This window comes from Diadema setosum, chromosome 15 (genome assembly GCF_964275005.1).
Source record: "Diadema setosum chromosome 15, eeDiaSeto1, whole genome shotgun sequence".
In the NCBI taxonomy this organism is placed as follows: domain Eukaryota; kingdom Metazoa; phylum Echinodermata; class Echinoidea; order Diadematoida; family Diadematidae; genus Diadema; species Diadema setosum.
In genome coordinates, this window is record NC_092699.1 from 10591728 (window position 1) to 10614351 (window position 22624).

At 36.3% G+C, this 22624-nt stretch overlaps 1 protein-coding gene and 1 long non-coding RNA gene across 2 annotated transcripts; one reads left to right on the top strand and one right to left on the bottom strand.

Moving 5' to 3' along the window:
* Window positions 1–5219: 5219 nt before the first annotated feature.
* LOC140239025 (uncharacterized) lies at window positions 5220–12009 on the bottom strand. Its single transcript, XR_011901946.1, has 5 exons — window positions 11922–12009; window positions 9877–10061; window positions 9059–9171; window positions 7760–7887; window positions 5220–5756 (listed from the first exon to the last, which is right to left on the bottom strand). It is a non-coding gene; the product is annotated as an uncharacterized lncRNA (long non-coding RNA).
* Window positions 12010–14177: 2168 nt separating this feature from the next.
* LOC140239024 (uncharacterized) lies at window positions 14178–19040 on the top strand. The gene is made up of 5 exons (XM_072318921.1): window positions 14178–14322; window positions 15117–15233; window positions 15982–16135; window positions 17889–17998; window positions 18699–19040. The coding sequence occupies exons 1-5, from the start codon at window positions 14290–14292 to the stop codon at window positions 18936–18938; spliced, it is 654 nt and encodes a 217-aa protein (XP_072175022.1). The 5' UTR covers window positions 14178–14289; the 3' UTR covers window positions 18939–19040.
* The last annotated feature ends 3584 nt before the right edge of the window (window positions 19041–22624 follow it).

A 22624-nucleotide genomic window follows, 5' to 3' on the forward strand; every position in this document is an offset into this window, starting at 1 on the left:
GTCTGTACTAATAGTAATACTACGGCGACTCGCCCGTTTCAGCCCCACCGTGTGGCGTTCATCTCGGTAGGTAAGCACGGCGGTGGGGCTGCCTTCCACAGTGAATACTCTTGAATGCGGCGAAAATGACTTCATAATATGGCCCTCGGCTCGACTAACGGCCAATTTAACCATAAATACAACCCTACCTAACCCTAAACCCTAGGAGGACCTACCCTTGCTTGCTATAAAGGCACGGGTACGGTGCACGCGCACTGCGGTGGGGCCTATTTCATGATAGCCCCACCACCACTGCGTGTCTGTACGTACTAATACTACGGCGACTCGCCTGCTTTATAGACCTAGGGGTCCGTTTCATGAAAGTCTTAAGAGAGACTTTCTCTCTCCTAAGTCACACTTAGGAGAGACTTTGCTAAAAACCGTTTCATGAAAAAGCTATCGCCTAAAGCTATCACATAAACTCAGACTTAGGAGAGACTTTTTCTACAAACCATTTCATGAACGAAGCTAGCACATAAAGTCTCTCCTAACTTGGCAAAGCTATCACATAAATCTAGGAGTGGTCAGGAGCACTCCTAAGTTTATGTGATAGCTTTTTGAGAGTCATTGTATCAAACTTTTTTCTCATTTTTGGAGTAATTGACCCCAAATTTGGCATGTGTGACCACTGTCAAAGGTAGATGTGCAAGACATCTTTTTCGTTAATATCGCGTAATGCTTTGCCATGGCAACGACATATTTTCATAAAAATCATACAAACTACTAGGACCCTACACTCAGTTTTAAAGCAATGCAGTTGAAATTCAGCATAGAATCAGATCAATGTAATGTGTAGTTGTGCAAGACGCTTTTTTCCCTGTGTGGATGTGAAGAAATCTGTTGCCATGTGTTGCCATGGCAACAACAGTTTTTTCTATACCAATCATACAAAGAAATATGTGGATTGATCTAACTTCGTATAGTTTTTTAGCATTTGACCTAAATTTTGGCACATGTGACCGCTACAGTATGTAGATGTGCAAAACTAATCTTTTGTTGATGTTGAACAATGCGTTGCCATGGTAACAGCATTTTTTTTCACTTAAAAGCATCTAAAATATTGTGAATTCAGATAAATTTGTCAGTCTTTGAGCAATGGCTTGAAATTTGGCACATGTGACCGGTATAGTACGTAGATGTGCAAACTTCATTTTTCGTCATTGTTGAACAATGCGTTGCCATGGTAACAACAGACTTTGAATAAAAAGCATACAAAACTATTGTGGATTCAGCCATCTCCCTCAGCTTTTGAGCATTTGGCTTAAAATTTGGCACATGTGACCACTATGATATGCAGTTGTGCAAACTTCAATCTTTCATATATAGATATGGAACATTGTGTTGCCATGGTAACAGCATTTTCAATGAATATAATACAAAAAATTTGTGGATTCAGTTTACTCCTTCAGTATTTGAGCATTTTACTTGAAATTTGGCACATGAGACTGCTAAAGTACATTGACTGATGTGCGAATTTCTTCTTTGATCGTTGTCAATGTGTTGCCATGGTAACAGAGTATTTTGAATGAAAATCATATAAAAATACTGTGGATTCAGCTAACTTCCTCAGCTTTTGAGCATTTGACTTGATATTTGACACATGTGACAGTCATAATATGTATTTGTGCAAACCTTTCTTTCAAATTTTCTTCCATTAATATTGGACAGTGTGTTGCCATGGTAACATCATTTTTTAATGAAAATCATAGGACTTACCAGTTTATTCATCCAACTCCCTCAGTTTTTGAGCACTTGATTTGCGATACGTAATTATGACACATAATTTAATGACGAACAGATTTTTTTAATAAACAAAACATGACTTTATTCTATGTTGAACAATGCGTTCCCATGGTAACAACTTTTTATAAAAAATAAAACCGTATAAAGTTAGTGCTGGTTGAACGAACTCCCTCAGTTGGAGGTGGGGGTAAAAATCACAATGAGTGATAGTTCAAGTTTCTGCAGGTATTCATGGTTTCATACTTGGATTTGATTTTACTCATCAATTGCCACAATTGAAACACATTTCATTTAAAGATGCATAATGATAAGCGCCGATAATGATTCAATTATTTAATTCATTCACCACTATCAATTTCATACTCATTAACCCTATTAAGCCCAAGCTATTTTGACCCTTCCCAGGCCCAAGGGGGGGGGGGGGCACATTGTGCCCCCCTATATAACTTTGTTATTGTTTGATGTCTCATCGTCATATCTAGCACATGGGTAGAGCAACTCATACTCTACATGACCGCATACTTGAGTTGTTTCAAGGTCACCCATAGAGGGCGTTATTTATCAAAATATAAAGAAATACATAGGAAATATGCTAAAAACATGATTTTTTTGTATAATTTCTTTATCCCCAGTATATATGTCTTATCATAGACCAATATTTTTCATATTTGCCACAAATGATGTGCAAGTCAAAGCTGATTATTTGTTATGGTTGAAATTTCTCAAGGTCACCACATGGGGGCGCTATTCATAACAAAATAAAGAAATACATTATGAGACCTATGATGTATTGTTTGGGATAGGTACATGCATAGTAATCATATTTCATATTCCCATAATATTGGAATTTTAAGTTTGCAGATTGATAATGTGATAAACAAATGATATTAGAGGTATAACTTGGGTGAAGGAATCAAAATGACACAAAATAGAACGTCAATCTTTGGAAAATACTGTTATTTTCAAGCATCTCTATTATATCTATTGTTTTATGCTGTTGGCACAGAAAAACAAAGGAAATAATAGGAAAAACATTTCAAGGCCATAATTACTTCACATTCTGCTTCTTCAGCAAATTTCAGCCAAGAAACGCCCATTTCATACATTATAATATTGTAAATTTGAATTGGAATAGAAAAATACGCAAAAATCTGACTGAGATGGTTGTCAGTTTATGGTTGCCATGCCATGGCAACCAGCAATATCAAATATAGCTAAATTATATATCAAAACGTTCGGAATAAGATTTTAGGAAAAGTCACCAAATTTGGTTAAAATTGGATAAAGGGCGAAGGAGTGGCGAATGAAAATCTGGTAGGGGGGGGCACAATGTGCCCCCCCCCCCCTTGGGCTTTATAGGGTTAATATTAGTTCTACACAATTTAACTACATGTCATGTGACAGATTATGTAACTGCAGAAACTATTGAAACAGTTGTTGCTGTCAAATTTTCATATTCTGGTTGCCTGATTCATTGGAAAATCTGATCTTGAAAACATGTATTTCATTATTCAATATCGTCATAATCACAGCACAATTATCATAACCACAATGATGATACTGGTAAGAGTCTTTGTGAAATTATTATCACTCACAGTATTTTCTGGTATTACACTCTACTTCATTTCTACATAATAAGTTATTCTTAATTATATCTTTCTGATCAAATTATAATTGCCCGCATAGATATAATTTTCTAACTTGGTTACATAAAGTTTGCCGTCACACGCCTGGAAACAATAACAAAAATAATGCACTGCAACGTTCACTGATGTATTTATGTTTGGATCACTTATACCTCAACACATCTTTCATAATCATTTGAAATATTTTCATGGTTTATTAATCAAATTGTGAAAGCAGCTGAACTTCAAGCAATTCTATCATTGCAAATATTTGGTAAGCATACAATGATATGTGTTGCAATCCACTGTTTTTGCACTCTGAGGTTCCCTACATCAGAATACTAATTATGATAATAGTACTAATAATAATGACCTTGTCTGCTACACAATAGCTTTTATTCATCAAAGCAATCAGAAATCAGACTGTTATGTGCTGACAGAGATTTGCATTTGTCCATTTTAAAATGGTTTCTTCCACTTTACTATAAATCTTCTTTTCGGTTTTTTTTTTTATCTTTTTTTTATTTATTTATTTATTTTTTTTAGTGTGCTTCGATTCACCCGTTTGCTTTTCACCGACTTTTTTGCATGCTTAGCTGTTCTGTTTTGTTTTGCAATGCATTTGTTTCTCTTTTCTTCTAAGGGGGATTTGTCTCATTTCTGGTTTTGGTTAATGCCTGGCAAAGCACTTATGCCATCACCAATGGACTCATCTATGACAAAACTCTGAGTGAAGTTCAGCAGTCAAACTGCAATAGTCTGATTGTAGCTTCATATCTAACACTGCAATTGTGACTCTGCATCACAAAACCCCCAAAAAGTCACAAAAAGTCACCAAACATGGATTTCTGGTTAAAGGGATGGTGTAGTTTTGGTTGAGACCTGGCTTCAGATTTTTTTTTGTGTGTGTGATATAATGAGAAACCTCTTCTGAAATATGAAAGGGCACATAATTCCAAGAAGAATTCAATGTTTACTTGATGAAATTGGTTTTGAAATGGCTGAAATATGCAAAATAAAGCGATTCCTAATAAAAGGTGGAACCAACCTTTCATTAGAATCGCTTTTACTTTGTTTTACTTTGTTTTCGGATGTCTCAGCCATTTAAAAATCGATTTTCATCAAATGAACTTTGAATTCCTCTGAGAATGGTATGCTCTGTAGCACTTCATTAGTGGTTTCTTAGTATCTTCCAAAAAGTTAAAAGCTCAATCCTCTTTCTGAAAGAGCAGACTCTAAGATTTAAAATGATGTACAACTCAATTCAGATGGACTCTCCTAACCTATTTGTATATTAGAAAAGCACAACCTCTGCAAAATCATAATCCTTTCCATGTTAGTTCCGACTTCCAGTTGTTTTGCTGGTTGTGAAACATTGATGTGTATACTACGTAAAAGATTACAGCCGAAATAATTAATGAAATCATCGTGATGTTCACATTATTTCACACTGTATTTTACAAATGAATAATTTCATTCTTTCAGAATGGTCCCTTATAATGAGGAAGAGATAGTCGTAAAAAGGATCACGAATTCAACCATGTCGTGTACCTTTCAAGGACACATGTACAAAATGCGAAGAGATTTTGGGGAGAAAAATACAAAATGCATTTTCAACCCCTGCTGGTGCAAACATCATGGAATACAGCCTAAATAATTAATAATGTAATCATCGCGATCCCGCTGGGCGCACACAGCGTAAAATAAGTTTAATAATGCATGTTACTCTGCTTGCACCCATGTTCAGAAAAAAAGTAAAACATGTTTTTAATACAATGTGATTTTGTTTATTAAAATTTTATACTGTGTTTCACAAATGATATTTTCATTCTTTCAGAATGGTTCAATACACGAGGAAGAGATACGTGTAGAAAGGATTACGAATTCAACCCTGCCGTGCACTTTTCGAGAAGGCATGCACAACACACGCGAAGAGATTTTTCAGAAGAAAAACAAAGAACGCGTTTTCAACCCCTTCTTTTTTTTTTTATTCTTTTGGTATCAACTCACAAATGATTCCTTTTTATCCTTTCTCAATAATAATGATCCATTTACTTGTGTAATAACAACACAAAGACTGCTCATAAGTTTGATTGCTTGGTATATGTGACTCCATGCTTATGTTTTCTTTGTTTTTAGTGCGTACGGTTATAATGAGGAACCGGTTATAACGAGGCAATATTGGCGGTCCCACGGACCTCGTTATAACGGGGTTTCACTGTATATACATTGATTTTGAAAGATTAAATTCATATATATATATATATATATATTTACAGCCGTAAAAACTATCATATGTTGCATTCAACCTGTCTGCATCACCCTCGGTAAGCTCCATGCCTTGAGAATCTATATGAAAGAAAAAAGAAATACAAATATGGAAAAACAAATATTGGTTACATACTGAAATTTTATGACACGCCATTCATCCCCTCTGCCTGACATTATACAGAGTGTTAAATATGTGGGCTTACAGTTGAATGAATACACACACGACTGGCACACATATCATTACACAGAACTACTTTTCAGCAATTTCTTATACAGTATATTAGAAACAGTTTAACAGCATCTACGAAAAAAAACTAAGAAAATCGTCTGGGATGTCATACACAAGAATTAGTGTAGCAGATTCTTCCTGATAACAAAAAAGGTGTGACACAGACTCAAAATGAGAATGTGATTGTGATTAGTGTAGCAGATTCTTCCTGATAACAAAAAAGGTGTGACACAGACTCAAAATGAGAATGTGATTGTGACTTTAAACACTCGTCTGACAGAACGTTATACATTCATGACTTTTTAAAAAGGATTGTAACTTATGTCAGGCAAGCTGGGGGTTCCAAAATAAACAGAAAGATGATTCAATGGGTTATGCAATAAATCAGCTGCATTGCTATGTCAGTGCGTTAATCAACTAATGTAAGCCGTACTGAATTCCCAATTGTGGCTGATATACAGGCGCGGTGGAGCACCGCAATTTGCATCTCATTATCGCCTCGTTCTATTTGAATTTCCAACGGGCATCCACGGCTGCCCGAAACTGTGTGCATGAACAAGTCAAATCTTTACCTTCTCCTTGTGCCGCTATGCGTGCCGCTAGTAAACTCAAACTTCCCACACTATCTAAGTTTTTAAAAACCTTCCTTTTGATGAAAAAATTATGAAATTTGCTGCACTAGAACTTGAGATATTAAAGCGTTTTGAAAATCACCTCTCGCAAAACATGCTCTCTGTTTTTTTCCGACTGGACTATGGCCGGGCTCCAATGTGTCCGAAACTGGCAACATAAGTTCATCAGGCCTCAATCCATATATGGTGAAAGTTTTCGCTTTGTACCACCTGTACTTTTTGAGAAATCAACTTGTTTCTACAGGGTTTGAAATAGAAAATTGTAGTCGGCGAAACAATTGAAAATGACGTCATTTCTTTTCCCGTAATATTGGGCATGCGTGGTACGTGAGATTCAGGATTTCGTGCTCATTGTTGGTTTGCATGTGACGCAGTCAATTTTGCTGAGTGTCGCACGGCGGTGATTGCTGAGCTGCTGCCGCGCACGCTGCATGCAGCAATGCGTTGTGTGTGCTGTGACATGCAACGCCACAGTGACGCGATTAATTATACATGGGACCGACCTGTACGCTTTGCGTTCGTGTCATTTTTGACATCACCTTCTGTTTTTTTCCGACACAACCATGGCCGGGAATATTATGGTATGAAATTTAAAATGCAAGCAGATAAATAAATTTCGGTGTACTTTGTTTGAATGGTGCTTTTGTTCCGCAATCACACTTCGTGAATTTTAGGATGATTTTCGAGGCATATTTTTGGTAATTTTGCTCGCCAGGTTTTCGCTAAAATTTCACATTTTATCATTGTCAAATCCTTTAATATGTTATATGTGCATATTCGGACATGTTTTCAAATTCAAACTAACTCAATTTTAATCCGAAAATAGGTTTACTGAAATTGTTATTAGCTTGAGAAGTTGTTTACTTTTTCTCAACTACGCGAGTACATGTTGTTTACTTTATGCAAATGAGGCTCGGCTGCCGATGGATTTCTGCGAGATAATTGGGGTGCTCCACCGCGCCTGTATAGACATAAACATTAAATCAACTCCCAACTGGGGTGTATAAATGCACTAATTTCTTCATTTCTCGTATGGAACAGTTCACATATAGAGGTGACATTGTTTGTCCACCAAGTCTACAATAATTGCTAAAATAAGAAAGACCGAATTACCTGTAACTGATATGTCATCAACAGAGGTTGCCCTTTTTCAACTGTTATTCAAGTTGTTTATTTTGTAAAATCTTTATACTTTCAAGTTTAATTTGAGAAAAGCATACCTGTGTTCTGTCGTAGATAAGATGCTGCTATACAGTTTGTAGTCCAATTGTAGTCTGACTCTGACCTGGGTGAAGTTCAGCTGCAGTTGTCTGTCCCAAGGCTTGGTGAGGTTCAGCTCTCTTCAGGCCTTTGGGTGTGCAAATTTAAGAACAGTTAAATACCATACAAACAGAAACATCGGATGCACAAATGGGATAGTTGGAAAATATTTGAGATGAGTGTACATCTTTATTAAAACAAGCAATAATAACAAAATGTTCATTAATGATTATCAATTTTGTAAGATATATTATGTGAACAACAAGTTGTAATTGCCAGTTTTCAAAGTTTGAATCACTATGTAATGAGCCCCTGTTAGCAAATTGTAAGAGTATGAGGTAATTTTAGTAATGAATGAGAGGGTAAATTAATAACAAGCATTCACTTTATTCAGTTGGCAGCAGAATTATTCACCCCCCTTGCATTATGGACACTATAGCAAAATAAATAACATTACAATTACTAAATCATATACAAGTGGTGAACAGATAGTTTATGACAAATGCCTACCTGATCAATAGTCTTTGATTTGCATATAGTTAGAAACTTTGATCATTCATGCATGAAGAGATAAGGTCCAGTGAGCACATTATGGTCATTTCAGACCTTTCTGTGATCACTGAAGCATGACGTGTTATGGTCTGATGATAACGATTAATTTCTTTTGTTTTTATGGAATTTTAAATAGTATCTTGCCATTCTATGCACAACTCTTAGCATTTCATTGGGTTATATTCATTTTGACATGACTTAAACTTTGAATTATTAATATCACGGCTAAACCTCTGTACAAACTCTATGGTGGCAACTTTCACTAGAAATGAGTTCATTTAGATATTTTTGTACAACGAAAAATGCCAATTGAAATATTAAGAATCCTACATCAAATTCCATCATATTGTGTCACCTATCAAAACATTGAGTGAACAAACCATATTCAACGAAGCATTTCAGTGATCACTGAAAGGACTGAAAATGACCATAAATGTGCTCATTGGACCATATCTCTTTATACATGAATGATCAAAGTTTGTAACTATATGCAAATCAAAGGCTACTGATCTGTTATTTACTTGTAGCAAACTATCTGATCACCGCTTGTATGATTTAGAAATGATCTCAGTTATAATGTAATTCATTATGCCAGAGTGTCCAACATGCAAGAGAGGGGCTGAATAATTTTGCTGCCAACTGTAGATGATCAAGATAACATGATTTCTCAACTTGCTTCAATAGCTAAAAATAATCATTTAACACACCAAATGAAGATGGTGGAATATCCATGACACTGTCACTTGACTTTTCCATTTGCATCTTGCCCCCAGTCCTTAACTCTGAAGTGGATGAAGTTCACATGTTGTCTGGTCCTTGGCTGTTTGGAGTTTATTCAATATACAAGAACAGTTAATATCTTACAAACAAAACAATAGTGCAGGACATGGGACATTAGAAAGTATGTTAGAGATGGTTGCTTTGCCTTTGCTATAACAAGCTATAGCAATCAAATTGAAAAGCCCTACCATTGATTTTGAAAGAATGAATTCACTAGTATCTACTGATCCATAAGCTATAAATAGGACTTTTCACAGTTTAAAATGATTAGCTATGTCGAATATTCTTGTTTCAAACATTGTAAGAGCATAAGGTGGTTTTGATACTAGAAAAGGGAGAGGGTAAATAAACAATCATAGTAGGGCCTACATTATTAAGATAACGTGACTGCTAAAGTTTGTTTCAGGAGCTTGATACATGTAGACATGCAGGTACCCCCCCCCCTTCCATGAATTATCTCTTTTCAATTGGATCAGTATGTAATATTCTACAGATAGTGAAATAAAAAATGCAAAAAACAGTTGTTTCTAGAAGGGTCACTATTCACTGGATAACAATGTTTGTTTTCAATTACCAAGATGGACATTACAGCAAACATTGTTTTCAATATTTCCTGTCTAACACTATTCAACTAAAAATCCAGAGACAATTTGATGTCCAAATGTAAATAATGTTGCAATTGTAGTATTTGAAAATATACAGATATGATGTCTGCTAAAATAGTATTATAAGCTAAAATACTTGCATTCTGTTGAAGGTGACCATGCTGGTAGATACATCGTAAGTCTCGACGAAGTTCAGTAGCAGTCTAGCTGTGGAGAAGATGGAAGTTCAGCAGTTTGGTTCTGTGTTCAGTGAAGTTCAGCAACTGACTCTGGGCTTTATTAGATGAAGAAGTCTGATTGTAGCAGTCTGACTGATGTTCCATATCTAACATTATAATTAAAAATGTGAATACAAAATAGAAAATGTGTTTTCAAACTGTTGTTTGATTATACAAGATTTTACACACAATATCTAGAATCTGCATGAAATTTGAAATCAGTTCACATGTTTTTGCAGTTTAGATATATAAAGGATCTTATATTATTATTTTTTTGGGGGGGATGATTAAAAGACATAATACTAGTATTTGAGTTGTCTCAATTCAACATGTGTAAGCCTATAGTTTAGGGTATTATGACTTCTTGAGGTTCTAGATCTTGTCGCTAGGCATCCATGTTGCAAGGTCTACATCTACCTAAGATCTGGTAGGACCAGCTGTACTGTGGCTTCACATTCGGGTTGATCACAGTTACAGCCTGAGATGCAGCCACAGTCTGACTCTGATCATCAACTGTTGTCATGTCATCATCATCAGTTAAATTGCTAAAAGAAGTTGTGTAAGCGGTATTAGCATCGGAGTATGGACCTATAGAATCTACTAACTGCCTAGATAGATAGCACTATTAAGAAGACCTATTAACTTCCTTACTGATGAGTGATAGGCCTACTTATGGTAATGATAATATGTTTAAGAATATCAAGGCAAAGGGTCTAGTCTGGTTATACTTTTGGTATACACTGGTTAAGTAGTATCTAGGTCAGTAGGTGCTACTCAGGATCACTATACCACTGGATTCTAGATCTATAGACATCTGGTAGTATAGCAGTAGAATTCTAGAGGTTCCATGCCAATGAATTTAGGTAAACATCATTCTCTATCTTATTGTGACACATGCATTGCGATTACAGTGCTGTATGCACTTAGAATTGTTGAAGATAGCTTTCAAGTCTGAACCAAGATCTGAACCATGGTTTCCAATTCATATTCTGTGTAGACCTGGATCTACGTACTACTACTAGGCCCTACTATTACTACCGTACTTGATCTAGTTAGTCTAACCACTGTCGGACTCTCCAGATAGTACTACCGGCCCTAACCCCAGGGCACTCCCTGTTAGTTGTACCAGTACACAGTGCTTCGTGTTCGGGCTGGTCGCAGTTATAACCCCTAACCCCTAGTATTTTACAAGTTTTTGTTGTAGACCTATATTAGTAACGTTAGATAGTAACATTAGGACTTGTAAACGTAACAATGACACAGGTAACGTACAGCTGGTTCTCTGTAGTGTAAATGCTAACGCTATAAGTTCACGTTAGGGCCTAAACTAAAAAACATTAGGCTTAGGCTAGGCCCATAATTCTGTTGGACAAAATAACCTGAGATTTTCTAGACTGAAAAAAAAAACCCAGATCTTTCCTGTCGATTTGACACAAAACAGAAAATTTGTATCACTTCTGAATACTATCCACACAGCTAGTGACAGTGTAATTATTCAATGTTAGACACGTCTTCAAAAATATAATATTAATAATAAAATGCAGACCAATTCTTTACTTATGAAATTTCCGGTTTCTTCTTCGATCCCTTCACAATTCACGCCTTAAGTTACCTGCAATTCACCCATACATGAACAAATCGGGCAATTGCTCTCATGAAATATCTGCACGCTAAAAATCAACCCACAAACATTTCACTATTACTTGTAGAAGTTGTAGTAGCCCTAGACCCTACCATGCTAACATTAACAAACTACCTAACTCAGCTGGCCATTTGGTCATTCAAACAAACGGCGATGTGCCTACGTGGGACTATTGTGATAACGCTACTACCGTTAAGATTAGATCTACATCTAGCTAGCCCTTGGAGAATTGTAGAAGATTCGAACAAAAATATATCCAAATAATATCACATTATGAATCCACATGCATCACTTTTTAATTGCAGACAGCTTTAAATATACTCACTAATAGAAATATGTACTGGTAGCGGTGTAGAATGCAACTTAGCCTTCAGGATCTTGCCTCCGTCGTAGATCTGTTACCTCTGCGCTGTATACACTGTGTGTATACGTGCTATGTCTAGGTAGCGAGTGCTCACCGCATGTAACACAATAGGGAGAATACGTTAATGATATGCTAATGATATGTTAATTAGTATTACCCTCGAACATGATGATTGAAAAAATTAAAGTCTCTCATAGCTTAGGAGAGACTTCGTGAAATGGTTTTTACTTCTCTGTGAAAGTCTCTCCTAGCTTAAGAGCGGCTTGGCCATTTTAAGATTTATGTGATAGCTTTTATGTGATAGCTTCATGAAACGGACCCCTGGGGGGTGTTTCATAAAGAGTTGCTCGTAAGTTCATGCAGTCGCTCTTAAGTTGGTGTAGTCGCTGTTAAGCTACGTGCGACTTGCAAATTGTGTTTCATGAAGCTGCTCGTAAGCTAAGTGCGACTTGATTTAACAAAGAAGTATTCAATGTTCATGAACGAGCCTGCTCTTAAGCAAATTATATGCAAATTATATGTAAATCAGATAATCAATCAATTTTTTTTTTTTCTTGGTACGGTTAACGCGGCGAGCTTGATTTTTCGCTGTCGATACGTCTGCTGGCTGCTTGCTGTTTCTAGCCGACTCGCTGAGATACTTTGTTATTTATCGTCTCCTTCGAAGGTAAGGTAGCTTTATTTTCATTTCCTTGTGTGAATTATGAAATTTTTGTTGCGTAGTGAGATAAGTTATCCTGAAATATGAAGCTTTGTATGAGTTTGGGGCGATTGACTGACTTACTGTGCGTGTGATGTGAGCTGTGTATGCGCAGCGTTTGCTTTGGCAGCCGATCATATTAGTCCCACATGCCCAAATTCTTGCTGTATTTTTCTGTAAAGATGAACTTATCGTGCTGTGTTCATCGCGGTCGCTTTGCATGTGCAGATCTTACTCTGAAAAGGGATGCAAAGAAAGAGAAAGATATAGAAGATATAGCCCCGCAACGCTGTCACGTCCTGACTACTTTACTGGAGTAAGATCTGGGGGATAGCTTCGCTTCTGCCCTACCTTAGTACCTAACCGTGTTTACCAGTGTTTGTAAACATCAGTAACCTCGCCACCCAGCATGCCCAGCGCCCGCGCCCCGGGCCGGGGGGGTTAACTAATTTACCTTGAATTGACCTTGAAGGCCACACCTCGCTACTATGGTCGGTCATAATAGTACATTAGTCATCACTTACCGTAGTGTAGATAGTGTGGTGTGGCAGGGCCAGGGTTAAGGGAGTCCCATGCAAGACCGAGTCTAGATATCATGAGTAGATAGAGCTAGAGTTGTCGTACTGGTAAATGGGAAAAGGTAACGTGTTAGGCCTACTGTCACTAAGTGTTTCTACTGAGCACCGAGTCACCCGACCGACGATAACTGTTTTTTCTCGTTCGAAACACAGAGCTGTTCTGATCAGCGAGTGAGCATGACCGAGTGTGCGGTGCGCCATTTTCACGCGCACTTGTACTTGTTTTGAAAATACGTTGCTGCGACACTGTATTTTGGAATGATGCTGCGAGATCTAGTGTCTAGAGGTCTACCTTTTGCATAAAAAACAAGAATTTTTTGGATTAATTAATAAAATGGGAAAACCAGCCATATGTACAGCGCAGGTCTAACATTACATACACTGTATTCCACAAGTGTTGATTTAGTGAGGCTGAAATACCCCTCTGTTTGGCTCTGTTTTTTGAGCTGCATTTTTTGTTTACATCATGTATCATAATTATTTGTGTAGCACAAGGAACTTGTCCTTTGCTTCATGAAGAAGCTTGAAATCAATGTTTTTTGTTATCGCTCAGTCTTTGATATGGTGGAAATTGGAAATTATATTTATAACTTTTATTGTCAACAACATCATTATCATTACCATCTTGTATATGGGAGTGTGGTAGTCCTGCACTGCTGTAGTTTCCCTGTCTTTTCAGAAAAACAAATTGTTCAATAATTTTTTGACTGCTTTTTAAAAATGTAGTGGTTTGCATTGTACATGGATGTCACGATACATAAAAAATGTCTGTTGTGTCGAACTTTATTTACTCTACTCTTCAAAAACTTTGACAAGAGATGCTGGTAAATTGTTCCAAGACTCAATAACATGTTTGCTTGGGGAAAAAAAGGAAAATATAAATAGCATCTGACATTTAACTTGTGGTGCGTATCAAATAACTTTAGGGAAAGCATGCGTCTGTGTGTAGAGACAAGCTTCTTTCAATTGGCTCACTAATATTAGTAATGCTGACATTTTCTTTGTTATTTTGTCATTCCATGTCAGCTGAACATCAATCATTATCCCGACTATGTCCGGAATCGGACAGCATCATGCTCACAAGGTAAGTTACTTAGGTATCCAGAAATACCATCATGCCATGAATTTGGGTGATTGAAGATTAAGGTTACCGAAATGTTACTTTCTTTGTTTTTAAGTCGAGATGAGAAACAAAAAATCAATGGCCTAGATATCCCATCCCAGCATGGAATCCTTGATCCATCCCTCAGGTAATTTTTCAGTCACTTTGACCTAATCTCTGGGCATTGCTGGGTTTGCCAGTTGGCATCAATTTTGAAAAAGCCATCATGACTGATGTTATAATTACAAAGTGCCATATTATTTCAGGGCTTGCATTGACTGAGAAATTGCATTGTTGTGAACACTTCACGTAATAGAAGGGGGGATTCAGAAATTTCTTAAGGGGGGGGGGGGGGTGCATGCGCCCCCAAATGTTTTTATTTCTTTCGTTTTAACCAAAATCTAAGGTGGCACATGTTCGGTGCACCCTAACTGGATTCGCGGCTGTTAACATATCTATGAAAGATATTTTCCCAAATATATAGTCAATTAAATGAAGTCTGAATGAGGTAAAACAAATTTAATAAGAGCAATATCACAGACGTATCATGCAATTTTAGTCCATTAGAAATCTTGATGCAAGATTACGGTTGTTACTAGTGTGTACCTAACTTGATTAAGCTCACTTGATTCATTGGGATTCATGGTCAAAAGGTGGCTTCCATGAATGCAAATCCTTGGGGTAAGTAGTGAAAAATAGACTAGATTGCATACAGATAATGTGCATGCATAATTTTTAAGCAGTGAACACAGTCTTCTTTCATTTTTAATCAACAGAAAGAATCAAGAAAACGACAACAAAATTACAGTCGGGAGGAGAAGCTGCAAATAGTAGACTTTGTGAAAAGACGACGCGAGGATTTATTCGGAAAAGCAGGGTACTGCGGTGTGAAGGTGCAGTAAATTGTTTTTCTGTACTTCTTCTGTTACTGCAAATGAGTATTTGTATCAGAAATTTTTGGAGGTTGTTCAAAGCACTTCTGGCATTAGAAGAAATATTCATTTGCAAATGAGTTCTTATCTTTATCCCAGAAAGAAAAAAAAGCACATGAAAAGATATATTGGTGAAAGCCTCAGGTTGTGAATTTTTAATTAAAAATATTGATTATCCAATAAAAAAGTATGATATTTGAATACACTGTAGTTTTAATGCAAATAAACAAAGACGTATCGCAATTGCATCTGTGAACTTACTCTATTATGAAAAATGAATTCCTACATTGATTTCTCTAGGTAACGTGACATTCACTCCTATAATAGTTGCATCTGTCATACTCTTATTTTTGTTGTTGATGATGATGTTGTTGTTGAGAATTATGGTTCTGAATGTGATATGGTTTATAGCTCAAAATAATGATTACATTCTGAGTATGATTTGTGCTATGCTTAATATGAAAATTTCTCATTAGAGAAGTTGTCAGCAGGTCAAGTCCTAAAATGCATATCAGGAGAACTGCCCTCGGGAAGTCTTTGGAGCTGTGGGGGAAAACTGTCCTCCATTCAGATTTGTCCTAAGGATAGTAGTCCTCAAGAGAAATTGTGCCCTAGGTGGAGTTCTCAGGACGGACAGTTGGGATTCATAGTTGTCCTAGATTCCATGAAATGATATTAAAGTAATTCTAAACCAAAATTCTATTGACAGGTTGAGGACAGAAAAAGGAAGGCGTGGGAGGAGTTGTCCATGAAACTGAGGAGCAGTGGAGGTAAAGAAGTGAGGGAATGGCGTGATCTTAAGAAGAAGTGGCAAGACATGAAGAGCAGAGCCATCAAACTGCAAGCGAAAGCACATCTTACAGGTGGGCATGCTTCCATAATCTTGTGTTATTAATGCATATTATGCATGTATTATCACAAGGATGGCAATTTTTTTTTATTTTTTTATACATATATACAAGAACCACAGAACTCCCTATGTCAAAAAATACACAACAGAGAAAAATTTGTTTAAAAGTTGAAATCAGTACTCTAGTAAATAAGCTATTGAGTGCACTTTCAAGTTCTTTACAGTACATTCAGGGGTTGGACAGGGATGGAATGGGAAAGGAGCCAGTACAGTACTCTCCGCGTAATCGGGTATCGCATAAACGGGTACTCCGTTTAGTTGGGTAGTAATTTCAAAATCAGATCCAATGCACATTAGAATTACCTGATAATCGGTTTGCCTCTCCGCATAAATGGGTAAATAAGTTTCTTCTTATCCAATTTCTACCCACATTTTATCGCAGATATAACACTTTAAGAAATCATGACTGACAAATTTTCCACGACTAATCGCATTATCTGTTTGATTTTCAAAGAAGACCGATCATTTGGGGAGTGATTAAACATGAAAACACATCACCAGTACTTGCCACACATTAACGAACATTACACATGTCCCTGGCACTCACAACTGCATAGACAGACAGGAGTTGAACACACTTACGCTTCTCCCTTGCTCTGCAACGACATTCACAATACGAGAAGTTTGCACCAAAAATCAGGCTATTCACCAGCTCCATAAATTTGCCTTTCCCTAGTCACTTCTCGAAAAGTAACCCGACGTTCTACGTGACGAGTGCACGCAAAGAGACATGTTCATTTCGGAAAATGCCTGTGTGTTAGCGAGGAATCTATAGTTAAAGGACAAAGTTTTTTGAAGACATATTTGTCCATAAAGAGAGTGTGCTCGTGACTGAACAAGTGTAAGGTACGTATAATGTGCCGTGCAAGCACGCGTGTTAAGCATACAGTGTAGGTGTTTGGTGCAGTGTACAATGCATGTACATACACATTGTGTGTTTCAATTGTGAATGAGACGTTTTCTTCTGTTAATCGGGTACTCCGCTTAATGGGGTAAGAAACGCTCTGCTCGAGCCTACCCGATTATGTGGAGAGTACTGTATTACATTTACATGTAAGTTGTTGCTTTTTAAATTTCAACTACAGTGTACTTTCCAGGAATTTCACCCAGTGTGATGGAATATGCATATATGGACACCATGTCCACATTGAAGCCCTCAAAGCTGTCCACCCACCCTCCCCTCCTCTAAGTTTGCAGTGTTCTCAGATAATAGGTGTAGGGTCAAATGTCAGTGATGTAATATGCTGTGATTATCAACATGTCTTCAACTTTTTTGATGATGTGAACTTCAAACATGGCATGTGCTTACCTGTATTAGCTTTTTATATGAAGCACAATGATATTGCCATACATGTTGATTACAGTACTGTCCTGCTTCATTCAAATACTGTAAAACAAGGAATGTTCGTGTTCATTATAATTGCACAAATTTCGCGAAAGCCAAGATTCGCGGAATTAAAATGCATGTGAAAGTTCTTGTCTACACTGAATGCATTCAATGCCAGTGGCAATTCGCAAAAATTTCATGCAGCTAAAACATCATGTTTTACATTACTGGGTAGTCATGTTTGCAAGTGCACTTTGATAAGAACATGTAATACTATCAATTGCAGTGCTATTGCCTGTATTACTTCACATTTATTTTTCTTTCTTTCAGTATTGACAACCATGTGTATTAATTCTGTTTTCTTACTTCCAAAATTTAGGAGGAGGACCGCCCACGCCCATCGACTTTGTGAGCGAGAAAATCCTCGAGACGTTGCCCCCAGAGGTCACGGAGGGGCTTTCCAGCTCACAAAATGAAGCTGGACTAGGGGTTGGTTATGCTTACATAAATTCTGTTCTTAGTTATTATTTTTTTTTTGTGTGTGTGTTTTTTTTCTTGGCATTTTCAATGAATAACCTTATCCAACATTAAAAAAATATTTGGTGTTATGTTGGAGACATTATCAGGTTCTTATTATGTTGAAATTTTGATCAAACTCAGAATGCTTAAATAGGTAAATTATATCTTCCAAAAAAGAAAAGGATACTCATATCATTACATTTGTTGAAGTAATTTCGATTCCATGCCTCTTTCTGTAAATACACTGTTCTTTTTTTTTCATTTATCTTGTTTTTACCAAAAGTGAAGATCAGAACTGTTTCATGAATGGCCTTTCTTATCTCATTTGTAGAATGTTTTGTTGCTGACCTGCATGAATGGGCATCCCACAATCATTGTATTATGAAAGGTCATCCTTATGTAAAGCTTTTCTCATCAGTTGCCCCCCCCCCCCCCCCAAAAAAAAAAAAAAATGACTGTATTTTGATAAAAGGGCATAGAATATAAATGAGCATGAATATGGTAAATGTTACCGATTGGTTGTTGGCAGAGGCATAAATTTTGACCACATGTGGTGTAGGTTTCATCGACTTGGTATAGAAATAATGTCACATTTCTCAAGATGAATTACTTTCTTATGTTGGCTAAATGGTCTTTCATTTCTTTTTCCAAATATTTTTTATCTCATCAGGAGTGCACTAATTCCCAGAATTCGGAGGATGCTCCGGGGATGATGGACCTTGACGATGAAGAAATGGATTTGAATACCGGTAATCCAGACGAAGTGGCTGTTGAGAATCTAAATGCAATTACAGAGATTGTCTCCTACTCACCAAACCTAATCCACAATGACCTGATCCAAATTAGTGGCCAGCTCAGCACCATAATTGAGCTCCTGAAAATGAGTCTGAAAGGACACAAGGAGCAATAAGAATAGCTGTTTTCACCTTGTCTGAATTCTTAATATGGGTAAATCCACGTCAAATCATCCAATTTTCAGAGAAGTTGTCACCCGACCCCCTCAGATTTTCTTTGAAATCACAAGAAATGTTCCCTAGAGTGTCTTCCGGAAAATCCCAAAATATTTCACCCCAAAGTCAATTTGTTGCTAAGATACAGCCTCACATAGCAACCAATGCGCATTACAAAATATTTTTGATTGACTGTTGTAGCATGGATTTTTATGCCACAGTGCTCATTATCTGGAAATTGGACATTGATGACTTCAGGGGGGGGGGGTAAGAGTGTGCAACAAGAATACATGGAAGGTGAAATTGCGATAGTCAGGTGAGCGCTTGACCCCTGGGTATCTTGTTTATTTCTGTCAAGTTTGAGGCGCTCTCCATAAAAATGGCTGGCACGAATGCGCTGATTTCATTCAAAATTACTGAGCAAGTAAAATCCTTCAATGGCATAATATTTTAGAACCTAAGGTGATGAAATGTGGAAGATGTCAGTCTCTAAATATGCATGAAAATTTTTGAAAATTGACATTTCAAACCATTTTCGGTGACATCATGGACGTTACCGAAAAGTGAGTTTTGCGTCACAGTCAATTTTTCTTGCAAAGATTATAAAGTTCTCTCAGTTTCTAGATAATGAACACTTGTACATAAGAATCCATGTAACAACATTCAATCAAACATGCCTAATTTTCTTTTAAATAATATTTTGGAACGCACGTCGGTTGCTGTATGAGGCTGTACCTTAGCAACCAATTGACCTTGGGGTAAAATATTTTTTGAATTTCCGTCAAACACTTTGGGGAACATTTGATGCAATTTTAAAGGAAATCATAGGGAGTGGTGTGACAAGCATTTGATGATTTGACATTGTTTGACCCATATATGTTTGCATTTGAGGAGTGAATTCTCTTCGTGTTCACATTTATTATAGTTGAAAATCCAAAGACATTCAGTCAGATGTTGTCATCAATTGAATTATATATTTTATAGTGTTACAAAGAAAGACTGAAGCTTTTCAAACAAATAAGATAGCTGGGCTGTACAATATTTCATATTGATAAAACTTCATATCCATGAAATTAATATGTGCATTCCTAACAATTAACAACCAATAAGTCGCCAACATCCTTTCCTGTTTTCTTGTTTTTTACAACTCATTGCATCCCTCAAAAAGAGTTGGCGGATAATATGGATTTGTTCTCATAATGCAGCTGCAAACACCCCTGCGTCCGTCACAGATATTTTCTTGTGAACTCTATACAGGCTTCAGTTCTTTTCGAATCATCTTTAAATTATTGATGAAGGTGTATGATGGAAAAACAAAGAAATCTTCAGATTTTGGTGATGGCCTTGCTTCTGTCTTTTCACAGACATAGTGACAAAAAAAAATAATAATAATTTGTCAGGGTCTTCTTGTGTATGCTAAACTTGCCATGTTTCTTTCTAAATTTTTCTTTTCAAATTTGGTATGTAAACGTATCTTGGACAAATTTAGATACCTATATATACTGGTAATGTAGCAACCACTATTCCACCTTTCATAGGGTCAAAATTGTTCTCAGGTTAAAGTTTGCAAAAATGCTTGACCTATCTCTTTAATCAAACTTCATATTTACTAAACATATCTTTTTCTAACTTGCTAAGGAGCTGTACAAAGTGTATGGGTGGTCATTCTTCATGAAGCACACAGCAATTTATGATGACAGCCCCTTCAGTGTTTTAACTTGGATATCATGTCACATTTTGTGCATGTTCTCTAGCAGTTCTGAGCAGCAAATAGTGTGCAGGAGCACTGTGCTTTGTTTGTTAGGAAGTGAAGGAGAGTATCCAATAGTTCTTGGCAAAGTGCTATGAAGGGATTATCAGTGTCTGAAATTAGACGGATATTTGGATTAAGACCTACTTTTCATTTTCTTTTAAAAAAAAAGTGCTTATTCTCATCGTGAATTTTTTGTTGTAATATTAGAGGGCATAATAGAAGCAATTTGATATTTCTCAAGGTTTTTAGGTTGTATGAAGAGAAACTGAGGATTCATTTTAACTCCTTGAACATATTTTTATTTTCGTATAAACATGAACAATATCATTAAACCTAGTCTACTAGACTTTAATACTTGTATAATTTTTTCTTTTGGAGTAGTGACATTTCACACACTCTCTGTGATGTTTCATCATCTGAAACACCATGACCCTGTTACGGGTCAACAACAAATTAACTCGTTGAGGACGAGTCCCGAGTATACACGAGCAGGTGTCTGTGGGAAATGCGTGTTTTGGCAAAATCAGTCCTACTTCAACGTGTTAACGCCAAAAATCAGTCGGGCTGATGAAACGTCTCAGAGAGGACATGAGAGTCACTATTACAAAAAATGCAAGTAAGTCCAGTTCATTACATTAAATGATATAGTTTATGATCTACTTTACCTGAATGACTGGGAAAATTCAGACTTTTCAATGTCATATATACATGTCTGAAACCCTACACTGAGTTATCTCTGACTTTAGAGCAAAGAAGGTTAGACCTCGTGTAAATCATAATTATATGCCTAAATTTTATCCCAAAGTTTCATACATAATTTAATGATCTTAAAACTACCAATTTCTTTAGAAAAGAAATAGTGAAGGAAAAAAGCACATTAACTTCTAATGTTAGTTTTATAAGTTCTGATGTGTGTGAACTTTTGGTGACATCGAGATGCCGGGTCATGTAGAGTGTACTTTATGAAAGAATGAGAAGTACATTGTATGTACAGTGCACTCTCTTTATAACGAACACAGTTATTACAAAATACTTGTTCAAACGAATGAAAATTTCAGGCCACAACATTATCGGCTCAATATACTTTCATTCATTATTTGTTCAGTTATAACGAAATTTCTATACAATGATAGAAAACTGCCGGTCCCCAGGACTTTGTTTTAATGTGAGTCCACTGTATTATATTATTTTCTTTCATATAGTTTTGTGAAACAAACACCTGCATTGAAATTTGGTAGAAATAGAATCTCTATCATAACTTACCATTTCCCTAGAGGTAAATTTCATAAACATTACTTGCTTAAGTACATCTGTAATGAAACTAATGGAATCCTTTGAATGTAGTGTCATAAATACATTGTATATTTATTTAATTTAATGGTATTTATATATACAAACTATTTCTTCAAAATGTACATATGATTACCATTTTGACAATATAAGATACTTCTATCATCCAGATAAAATGCTGCTTAAAAAGTCCTATTCCAATATGCAATATGTGTAAGTTATTCTTAGTATTAATAATTCGTATCATTATTTGTAAATAGTAATTACATTTATTTGATGTTTATTGCCATTAATCCATGGACTAACTTTGGAATTGCAAATATTGATTCCTGTATGTAATTATTTGACAGAAGGTTATTATATTTTATATAATCATCTTTGGAATTGCAAATATTTATTCTTGTATGTAATTACTTGACAGAATGTTATTATATTTTATATAATCATAATATTTTATGGAGTATTGCAATAAAACTTTGACACTTCAACAGAAACGTTAACACATTCTGTTCTATTTCATTTCTGGCAGGTGAACTTAAATAACCAGTCAAGGTTTCTGAAGAGAAGCAAGAACATAAGAGTTGCCATTTACTTTTACTATGC